The sequence below is a fragment of the Schistocerca serialis genome, chromosome 11, assembly GCF_023864345.2.
Source record: "Schistocerca serialis cubense isolate TAMUIC-IGC-003099 chromosome 11, iqSchSeri2.2, whole genome shotgun sequence".
NCBI lineage: Eukaryota > Metazoa > Arthropoda > Insecta > Orthoptera > Acrididae > Schistocerca > Schistocerca serialis.
In genome coordinates, this window is record NC_064648.1 from 55,033,726 (window position 1) to 55,045,841 (window position 12,116).

The following is a 12,116-nucleotide window of genomic DNA, read 5'->3' on the forward strand; positions in this document are numbered from 1 at the left end:
TCTACGATTTTTACCCTTCACGCTGCCCTCCAATACTAAATTGGTGATCCCTTGATGCCTCAGAACATGTCCTACCTACCGATCCCATCTTCTGGTCAAGTTGTGCCACAAACTCCTCTTCTCCCCAATCCTGTTCAATACTTCCTCATTAGTTATGTGATCTACCCATCTAATCTTCAGCATTCTTCTGTAGCACCACATGTACAAGCAGTACTGACAGCATAACAACGCAACTGGAAAATATTTCTGAACACTGCTATAACTTAACAAAACACTTAAAATACTGTTATCTGCATATTTGCAGAGACTCTTTGACCTGGCTGTAATTAGTTTGCAGTACATACACCATCACTATGCTTTACTGAGAAGGTATTGCAAATGTGGAACAATTTTTTTTGTCTTGCTCCAATACAGGCAAGTAAGGTTTTACATTTCTTTATGCTACTGCTTCATCTGTACACTTGTCTTTCCACTCACCTAATGTCCAGTTTATATCTTGCCATTTTGGAAATATTTTGGTGTGGAGAATTTATCGTCTCAATTCTGTTTTTGTATTTGGTTTGGTTTTTAATTTCTTGCTTATTTAAACAAGTTTCTTGTGGGTCTTTGTGCACTTTTTAAGCCAGTGAGTTCTTTTTTAAAGTAAAATAGATTTGGCACTGATGCACAGTTTTTCTTTTCAGTGTGCTAAGACTCATTACCCTTCTTTTCCAAATATTGTCTGCAGTTTTTTCTTACATATTTATTTATACTTGTGTATTGTTTCTGAATTTAAATGTTTGAGCTGGTGTTCTGTTTCCTAATATCTTTTCTCTTTTCATAATTTTCATGATCTTTTGTTGAATCCGAAATTAGTAATTGTGATGCAGATGTGTATACTGGCCAAACGACTGCCTTGCAAGTTGGAGGTTCTGCAATTTTGGAGAATGAATTTTTACTATAAACATCTTCTATTAACAGAAATGCAAAGTTCATCTTTCATAGTCTTCCTCTTGTAGCTCCATTTTCCCAACCATAACTTCTGAAAGATCCTTAAATTTGTCTCGCCCTGATACTCCCATACTTCGTATTTGATTGGGATGTCGTAGTCCTGTTGTTACCCACAACTACTTATCAGAGGAGATGAGTAGTCATGCTTTTCGTGCTGTTTTTCTTTCTCTCTGTTTTGTGGTTTCTCTACACAGTCAGTATTGCTAAATTTTCTAGAAAAGTTGAACAGACAATTTTAACACTATACATTTTCTAACGAAGTAGTATTCAACTTCTGGTATTAGATTCTGACAACTGCTCCATCTGTTCAGTGATCACTTTTCACATATGGCCTGAAAGAAGACTGGAGTTAGTCCATTGTCTTGGCTGAAGTCTGTTCTTATATCAAACGAGGCTGAAGTACTTTTAAGAAGATTTGTATTTTCTTCTGCATTTCAGATTCGTTAAGAATTTTGAATAAAGTAGTCGTGCTTTATAGTTGTAAGCCTTCTAAAATTTTACAAATGTATTCCAATAGTACTTTGCTACTGTAGTCCTTCATCAATCTGCCCATCACAGGACCTTCCTGTCCTAAGCCATTCCTGATATATCTCGTATTTTAGAATTTCTACTGTTGTTTTCTCCTTGAACTTTTCATGGAACTTCTTTTAATATTCTGTGAACATGGTTATCAGTTATTCTAGGCCAGGAATCGTAGTTTTATTATTCTGTGGTAATGGTCAGTTTCAACAGGTATCTGTCTGATTCTGAAATTGATCATCATTTTGGAATTGTGCTATGTTATTGGTACAGAAACTATCTGATATTCTCAAATCATATTATTGTTGACCTCATATGATTTTAGTGGTTTTGTGATGTGTGTGTATGTGTGTGTGTGTGGGGGGGGGGGGGGGGGAGGGGATGGTTATCTGCCAACAATTTAGCTAAATGTCTTTTTCTTACCATTTTTGTAAGGCAGACATTCATAAATGAAAACATTTTCTCCCTGGACTGTTACAGAATGTATTTATTCAAAATTAATTTGGCAGCTGTACGATTCTCAAGTGGTATCTCAGTGTGATGATAGAATCCTTTATAATTCCTATTGAGGTAATACTTTCCTTGTGTTAACCATGTTTACAAATTCCATATTCATGACAATATGGGAGTCTTTGTAATCTGTATGCCTAGACAATGCCAGTACTTCATGTACTAATTTCTATCAAAGTCATGTCCTACTGCACGTCTTAATATCCACTCCCCAAGCACTAGGCATGACATTTAATAACGCTGACTTAGTTCATGGTAAGCTGTCACTTGAGAATGGTATAACAGTCAAAATTCCAGTTGTGAATAAATTCATTTAATAGCAGTTTAGGCAGATAATGTTCTCATCTCCATTCTGTGCCAGTCTGAGGATAAAAGTTTAATAAAATCTGTATATTTTCCTCCGGTACTTTATCAGATGCTTCTCAACATTGTTCTGAGGACTGTTTTACCTCCTGCATTGTTCTTGTTATCCTGATTTATTGGTGCATGCGCATTAATTGTTGTGTACCTCTCACCTAAATATTGAATTATTGCAGGGAGAGGGACTTCCTGGAGCTAATTAAAAATTTGGATTTTGGATTGTTTGGGGGAAGAGACCAAACAGCGAGGTCATTGGTCTAATCGGATTAGGAAAGGATGGGGAAGGAAGCAGGCCATGCCCTTTCAAAGTAAACATCCTGGCATTTGCCAGGAGTGATTTAGGGAAATCACAGAAAAACTAAATCAGGATGGTCGGACGTGGGATTGAACTGTCTTCCTCCCAAAAAATTTGGTACCATTTGCAACGTAATTGCCATTCATGAATGCAGAGCCTAGTTCTGGAGTAGTTTCGCGAATTTCTTCCCTGTGTTCTCTGTGAAAGATCTACAGTTCTCTGATTGTGGTATTTCGCCATCTGTGAAAGTGTTATTTTTAAATGCAAATTTTAACTTGTTGTTCATTTACAATGTCTGAAAGCATTTTGAGTTTGCCAGTATTCATTAATGTTCGTATATTTAATGGTCCAAGCATGTATGTAGTTTTGGGTGTGAATTTAAGGTTGGGTTTAGAAGTTACTCCTCACCTCTGCAAGTTGGTCTGGGGTGCTTAGAGCACAAAGGTCCAAATGTGTCACTTATGATAATCGATTCATCTGTCAGTGAATGGCAGTTTTTATAATGAAAAAAAGTGAACAAAAATTTTACACAAGGTGTAAGTGCATGACAGATTAAAGATGTATTTGTTCTCTTGTCTTTGTTAAGTGTCTAGTAGGAAGTAGGGCTAGAATCGAATTACTGGCTTGTGTGGTTACTTACAGTACTGAAGACAGTGAGAAAATGGAGAGTGAATTCTTACTAACATTCTGTTTCATTAAGTGCAACAGTTTATCATGCCCTCTTTAATTATATTTCAAGACTCACCTACAGCATGTTGTGGATCAATCACATGTTGGTGGGCATTAATAGAATTCTATTTATTTACTGTCTCATCAGTTCTGAATCACTGGCCATTTCTTCAAATATTTCAGGTGGAAACCTCAACAAGATACACACCTGATAGTGCAAGGTAAGTTTACATAATTCTCTGTGGAACTTTTTGAGAAATATAAATTTTTATTTATTAATTGTGAGAGTACTTCAGATATAAAATGCACTACTGTAATTATTCAGTATTACTGATAAGCATCATCATTAAAAGGCAGTATGGTCAGTAATGCTATTCTCTGCAACAACCATTATGTGAATGTTCCTAAATAAATAGAGTGAATGTCTAATATCCATACAGGAAAATAAAAGTTCAGGTGGAATGTCAGGAGCTGTATTGTGCTTAATGCAAAAAATCACATGAAAATCACTGAAAATCAACAGATTCATCTTGATTGGCACAAGCTAATGTCAAGAAGAAATTGTGAGTGGCTATGTCTCCAAAAACTGGAGCTGATCCCCACCCTTCCAGGTTAATGAATATAGTGTTGAACAGCCCTTTCAATGGTGTGCCAAAGTGGTACTCATGAAACACACAAGCTTGTAGTGGTGACAGTTTACAGGCCTCCATCAAGAAGATCTGTAAGTAGCTGGTGCCAGTTTCAGTAAGGTTGTGAAGTTAACTGGTGAATCCTGATTGTCTTTGTTTCTGCTTCATCCCAATGTGTTCCTGAAGGCTGGCCCTTTCATTAGACACATTACAGGTGACAAGGTAATGCATAATTCCCAGCTCCGGGTCAAAGGAGAGGGCTTGCACATACCTTCTGATACAGGCCAGGCCCAGAGAGGGGTGAATACCTAAGCTGTTACCTTCCCAAATGACAATTGGTCCCTCTGCCAGAACTTCAGGAGGTGTGACGTTGGGTGTGAACAGGCATTTATGGTGGGTGAATCCCACTCTGAGGGGGCCCCCATTTGGAAGGAGCATACCACTGGAGATGTTGGCAATAATGGGGATTTTTTTTTTTCATTGACTCAATCGCCATCTTAGTGTGTGTCTACTAAATGTAAACAGGCTAAAGATTTGAAGGCCCTCCCAGCTGCACATCAGTTCCTCATGGTATCACGTACTGGAGGTGGTCAGTCCTTTGTTACAATTAATGTGTGCATTAATCTGAAAGGTGTTGTTGCAGTTGCAGGCTCTGTGAAATTCTTTTCTCATTTATCTAATGCAATTTCCCTTTTGAAGACATATTGTGATTTTCAAGCCCAGCAACTGTTTACAGTATTACTCCTCCAGAGCTACCCTGTTCCTGTTGAGGACCAGCGTACACTGAACTCTTCACATGGTGTTCCTTACATTCTGATGCTAGATGGCCACACCAAGACAGAAATCCACTCTTATCTCTCTAATCATGGGATCACTGTGGCCCATTGAGTAATGAAAAATATAGATGCAAAATTAATGCCCACATGCAGCTTTTTCTACCGTTTGCTAAGTTAGGCTATGAAGTCGTCATGATCCAACCATACATTCCAAACCAGATAAGTTCCTACAAGTGTCAATATTATAATAAAACACGTATCCTGCCAAAACATGGCCAAATGTGTTAATCTTGGCAGAGATGCTCATGAGGGCAGCTGTTTCCCTCCTCTCTGTTGCATCAATTGTAATCCCATGGATGTCCCATGTGTCTTAATGAGCGAGCCATCCAGGAGATCTGAGTGAAGGACATTAAACCCCACCTTCTCACTTGCAGTTGTTAGCTAGTCAAAATCCATACATTTTACAATCTGGCATTTACAGTATCAGTTTTGACTATGCCATGTGTAATGGAGGATATACCCACCCAGACTTGCAACCTCAACTTCAGTATTTTAGTAGTAAAATCACCCAGGTCACAGTAGCATCCCCATCTCCTCCTACAACTGTGCAACAAGCCATCAAATCATTGCCCGTGGTTGCGAAATCACCAGCTACACAACTGTCAGCCTGAAAGGACAAAAGCAATACTCCCCCAAAGACTTTCTACAGGTAAAAACATAGTTTTCATCTGCCAACTAGAAAGTTCTAAGAACTCAAACGGTCTTCTCCTTCCATGACTTTGAGATCCTCTTCAGTGGTGTTGGCACATATATCCTCATCCGGCTGAGCTCCATTTTGCTGGTGCCCACTGCCTACCGATTTTCTGCCATGGAATTCACAGGCTGACCCAGGGAGAATGCCAATATGTTTGTAGATCTCATGTAACAGGATTATCCAGCCTCTGCCCCTGTAGCAGTGAGTTTTTGAAGGCTGGCACTCAGCAGCCACTAAGATGTTTAACCTTCATTTGTTCCGTCCTCCCCAATCCCCATTATGATTCTTCTCCAATGGATCCAACAAGGAGGAATTACAGCTTCTCTTGGAATTGCAGTGTCCTCTTGTTCTCCACTACCAAAAAAAAAACAAATTCTCCTCACAATCGCTCTGACCTCTGTTTCCTTCTGGACCTATGTGACCTTTCCCCCAAGGACAGAACTCCACCTCATGGGGGAGCCATGCTGGTCATTGATCCCATTGAACACTCGACTACTAACTGTTGCATTCTGCATTTTCCTTCCTCATTCCATCTTTTCTCTTTTTAACGTCTACACCCCTCTGTTATTTGTTGTTACCATGTTGGAATTACTCCAGCTCATTGGTCAGCTCTCCCACTCCTTTTTGCTGCTTGGCGACTTCAATGCCCACCATCTGCTTTGGGGCTCTTGGAGAACCTGCCCAAGAGATTTCCACTTAGCTGACCTTCAGAATCATCTCTCTTACTATTGGAGCACCTGTGTTCCCTTCAGATTCCATGCACATTTATTACCATTTGGACCTCTTGTTCTGCACTGTCCACCTTGCTGGTCACCTTGAATGGCCTGTTCCCTCTGACGCATTCTCAAGTGATTACTTTTTGTGTCTTATCCATTTGCTGACTCCTACCCCACCTGAGTGCAAATCCAATTGGCAGCTTTCTGAGGCTTATTGGAGGCTTTACTCCTCCCTCATGAACTTTACTCAGCTGTGATAACCAGGTGAAGTATCTTCCAAACGATATCCTTACCGCTGCAGAATGTTCCATATTGTGCACTTCAGGTTCATTGTAGCATGTCCTGGTCCCTGGTGGACTGAGGCATGCAGCAATGCGATTCACTTGAGGAGATCTGAACCATGCAGCGATGTGATTCACTTGCGGAGATCTGAACCATTGTCCTGATAAATATGGTGGAGGGCTGGTATCCTCTGTAGTTTGTACATGTGGGGCTTCAGAGGCGATCTGCCCCATTTACTAGAGGATGTTTTGAAAGACAATTTTTTTCTCAGGGTTTATGGTTTAGGATTGTCAGACATATTTATCCAGGAAAATGGGATGCCTGAATGCTCGTACTGAGTACTCTCCCACCAGGGATCTCAGCTCCCTTTTCGTCAAGGATCTTAGAATCTGTTGCAGTTCTACATCAACTTGTCTCCTTGAGCAACGTCTTCAGCGTCGTTCCTATCATCTTTTTTCGTGAAGTATGGGCAGTGGCTTTCACTTTTCAACTGCCAAAACCCTTTGTATGAATATTTGGCGGCGGAATGATTTTCTCACACCATCTTTACATCTTGTACTTTTTGTTCTTCCATTCACTGAAACTAAAGAATTTCTGGGACTCATGTCTGATAGGAATCTTCCTTGGTCCTCCCATGTATCTTACCTGGCTGTACATAATACTCAATCCCTCAGTGTCCTACATCGCCTTAGTGGTACTTCCAGGGGAGCAAATCAGGCCACCTTCCTCCATTTTCTTTTTATCCCGTGTACATTCCTAACTGGCTGTCTTAACACACTCCACCATCTTGGAATATGTTTAGCCACTGGTGGCTTTTACACCAGCCTGATTGAGAGTCCATGCAGAAGATGCTGAACTAATAGTCATACTGGCATGATGTCCTCCTCAGTGGATAGGCATGCCGTTTCTCTTTCACACCTGACCACTCTTCCTATTCCCTCTTATTTGATGACTCCCTTGCCTGCTAGTATAGGGCATGCCATTCTTCTCAGTTACCTCCTGGAGTTCGCTTTTGGCTTCTGCTTTGGTAGCTTAACTTCGCGGTACCTGCAACATTCCTGATGGTTGTGAACCCTTTGCCACCTTGGCTTCATGTACCAGCCTATGTTCATTATGGACTTTATTTTCTTCACTTCACGACCCACCATAGGAAAAATTGCATAAATAGTATGGACTAATGTCATCACGATACAAAATTCGTTGCAATATTACTCTCTACACGAATTGTACTGACTGGCAGTACGGCCACCAGTTGATAACTAAAATTTTATCAGTATTAAGCACTATCACTTGCCCTTTGTAGAAACCTAGTAGCCATGATATTGAATATTTGTGACTGAAGTCCGCAATGTGTTTTCTTTTTATCTCTGATTTAAACATATTAACGTATGCATGTATCTGAAACCCTGTAACAAAACGTTTAAAGTATGCATATGAATTGTCAATGTCTCAAGAGCCATAAGGGAATTTCCACAGCTTCCCCATTCCCTAGATGTAATTTATTATTAATTCAGTGACGTTGACTATGCTTTTGTGTGTTTCCAGACTGGTCAATACTGTATATCACTACCCTCTGCTCATATATTGGAGGAAAGCAGTTTCCTTTCACTTTAGACCAATTAGGATTAGAGTGAACATAATTACATCGCAGCTTCAAATGATGCATACTGCTTGTTTTTATGCAATTTTCACGAAAAATATCATGCAGGAATATCCTCAGAAGTATGAACTGAAGTCAAGGTAGCGTCGAACATTGTACAACAGCTGGTTCATATTGGTGAAGTGACAACACAGTTCATCAGGTGGCCTTAAATTACCAAGAGCTCCATACCCCAAACAACACGTAAATTGACAGTTCCACGTTTCTTGGATTTCCACATTGTCTTAGACAATGTATCCTACATAAACACGCTGTAAAATCTCGTGATTATAAATTTTCTGACAAGTTTAAGCAGATCTATGTTTCAATCCTTCTTTCCAGTACCGTTGCTATATGTAGAACCCAACCCATTTCCTGTATTGTATTGTATTTCCTGTATTGTATGTTCAGCATTTACCTATAGCGATGGCCTCAATGGTCACAAATCATGCATCGGGCATGGATGTTTGTGATGTCCTTAGGTTAGTTAGGTTTAATTAGTTCTAAGTTCTAGGTTACTGATGACCTCAGAAGTTAAGTCTCATAGTGCTCAGAGCCATTTGAACCATTTATCAATATCTCTCATTCCTGGGCGCGTTTTGATGAGTGACATCACAACTGGTTACATTTCTAACAGGACACAGTGAAATACCGCGAATGTTGGTTTCAGAAGCGTTACTTTCACAGTAAATTTCCTTTTATACAAGATGATGATGCATGTCAGAATGTTCAATGAATTTTTCTAATCACAGAGCATTATATTCTCATTAAAGACTTAACGCTCAGGACGAGCCATGTGGAAAATTTTGGGCTGAGAAGATCAGCCATTTATGCCATAATTTTAAAATTTGGTGGCACACTTGCGTTTCATATATCTTGAAAAGGTAATACACACAGAAAATTTCCAAGTTTCAAGTTTAGTCTTTCATATTTATTATAGTTCTTCCATTGAGTACATATTATGCAATAATGCTGGCAAACAGTATAGTTGCCTTTCAAAAACAAGAGCGAAGTTATTGAGCGATTTCACATGTAACTGGCTTTACTATGGGAAAAGTAATCGTGCTTGTTAGAAATATAAAGCTGCTAAAATTGAAGCTGGTGCTCTTAGGGTCCTGCCTAAACACACCCTCGGCAAGACAGCAATAACTTTTCGTAAGTCAACATTATATATGAAAACTTAGCTGGTCTTGTAGTTGTACTGATGCATATTAATTCAAACCATTAACTTCTTCCATTTGTGTGTTTGCATGGCGGAACATTCATGTCGTTATTTGCTGACGTCACGTTTCCTATTCTCTGTCGGGAGGACGACGGTTCAATCCCGCGTCCGGCCATCCTGATTTAGGTTTTCCGTGATTTCCCTAGATCACCTAAGGCAAATGCCGGGATGGTTCCTTCGAAAGGGCACGGCCGATTTCCTTCCCCATCCTTCCCTAATCCGAGCTTGTGCTCCGTCTCTAATGACCTCGTTGTCGACGGGACGTTAAACACTAATCTCCTCCTCCTCCCTATTCTGTGAATATCTCCTGTCGTTGACTGGCGAGATCATGTGACATGAGCTATGCTTGGCCGACAAAAGCATGTCACAATCTTTATTTCAGTGCTTCAGAAGCTACCTTGATATAATTGGTGGAATTCGTGTTCATACTTTCGTGATACGAAAATATGTAGTGTACATGTTTCCACTCATCAGAGATCTTTCAAAAACCCTTTGATTTTTGCTAGGTTGAGATTCCTAAGCTGCCAGAAAGTTTACAAATCCATAACCATTCATGGAATTGATAAGGTTTACAGCTCCTAGGGAAACGATACCATCTTTTGACATGGAAAAATGTACTTCCACCCACTAAAAGTTTTTCACCCTAGAAAGCACGTTTCTGACCGGGAAATCCAGGAATTTTTTCTTGTCTGGATTTACACCCAGTTAAGAAGATTTAATCCTTCCATATGAAACGTAGTGCCTATTGCGAAGAAACGCCTTGCATGAGTGGTAAAGTTGTTTTATCAGAACAGCAGCACTGGATTGCAGGAATATCATTGAAATAAATGACTGAGAAAAGGCCCCATGTCAATAAATGTGTTGAAGAGTACAATCAAGAAATTTGAAGAAATAGGTGAATTGAGTGGTGCAACAGATTCCAGTATAGGTTGTTGTATTTGCTTTTAGCTACAGCCGACCATGCAGCAGATGCTTCAAATAAGTGCTAGATTTGTCACAGGATATCTCTCTCTCTCTCTCTCTCTCTCTCTCTCTCTCTCTCTCTCTCTCTCTCTGCCTCCCTCCAGTCAACAGCTCAAAAGATTTTGTGGCACATTTTACACTAGTATCTCTATAAGGCTCAGAATGCGCTGCTAAAGAAAGCCCAAGATAGGCTACAATGCTGTGACTTTGCCTTCGTTTTTGGCATGCATGAAAATGAGCGGCTTTAGGCTGGGGAATATTCTTTGGATGGGCAAGGCATATATTACTGTGCAAGGGGCTCTGCATGCACACAACTGTCGCATATGGGGTTGTCCTCCCAAATCTTGTGTGGGAACATCCATTGCACACAGCTTATGTGACAGTGTGGTGTGATTTCACAAGCCCCTTCATTCTCAGTCAGTGTTCCTTGGAGATACTAACACGCCATAGACCTGTAAGGTGTACAGTGACATCTGAACTTTATAAGGATCTTGTTATGCAATGTGATTCCAGCATTTCAAGAACACAATTGTCTGCATCGTTGTTTTGATGTGAGATGTGGTGGCACGATATGTCTGTTGTCGAGTGAACAGTTGGTTCCATGAAACCTTTGGTATCACCCACATTATATCTATGCAGTTTCAAGATATGTGGCCTTAGAGATCCCCCAACCTAAATTCATGCGACATGGGATATGTGAAAGATTGATTGGGGTTGTATCCAGATACTCCTGATCAGAAGGATATCATATGATCAAATTCAATCTGATTACAGTGGATATGCTGTAGGCAACTGTTAACCCTGTCATGTCATGGATACAGCATGTTGCTGAGTCAGTAGACCATTTTGAACACGTAACTTCTGATCATATTCTGACAAACGTACCAGAACCAGCATTATCATTGGTCTGATCGTTTCTACTCTTTTCCTGCACTGATACCTTATTCTCACTGCTTATAGCGCCATATTTTCAACTGATGGTGGAAAATGAAAAAATATTTTTCAGCGTACTCGGTGAGGACACCAGTTAATGAACATGCTACAATGTTTCTGCATCATGCAAAGTATAGACCCCACGATGCTGTACCCAGAACACTGTCAGTTTAACTATAATCACTTAAAACGCCTTAGATCGACTTCTTGTTATGAAAACAGGGTGCTGTTCAGACAATTTTACCCTCAGTAAATTCATAATAAAGTTGTTATGACGTCTTGCAGTGATACCACACTCGTTCTGTGATTGCTGCTAAGCAGGGGTTTTTATCAACAGCTTGTGGTTATTGTTGTTATTACAGTGTAATAATTATGGTGACTTCTGTGTGAGTGTCTTTTACAGTAGGCAGTGTGTCCCACGTTTCTCCAACCATTCAAACCAGCCTGAACAGACTTACTATTCTCCATGAGTTCTGTCCTCAGCTCGTGGTCTAATAGGATCATGGGGTCCCGGTTAAGATTCCTGGCTGGGTTGGGGACATTCTCTGCCCAGTTACTGGGTGTTTGCGTTCTGTACTTCTACATATATTTTGGTTTAAATGATTTATGAAGTTTTGGATGACAGTAATATTCATCAAGATTGCATGATGGAAATTGGTGAAACAAATTCAGAAGAGGGTGGTGGTGGTGGTGGTGGTGGTGGTGGTGGTGGTGGTGGTGGTGGTGGTGGTGGCGGCGGCGGCGGCGGCGGCGGCGGCGGCGGCGGCGGCGGCGTAGGGGGCGGGGGGGTTGGGTGTTAGGGTAGCTGAGAGCGCTAACACGCTGCTTCCTGAATTCGGGTAAGCGCGCCGTCCCCAAA

At 40.5% G+C, this 12,116-nt stretch overlaps 1 protein-coding gene across 1 annotated transcript in view; it reads left to right on the forward strand.

Moving 5' to 3' along the window:
• Positions 1 to 12,116, forward strand: part of LOC126426429 (zinc finger protein 543-like) — a 172,156-nt gene that overhangs the window by 148,519 nt on the left and 11,521 nt on the right. Inside the window, exon 7 of the mRNA XM_050088347.1 lies at positions 3,527 to 3,564. Within this exon, the coding sequence (XP_049944304.1) occupies positions 3,527 to 3,564 (38 nt within the window). The remainder of the gene's footprint in view (positions 1 to 3,526; positions 3,565 to 12,116) is intronic.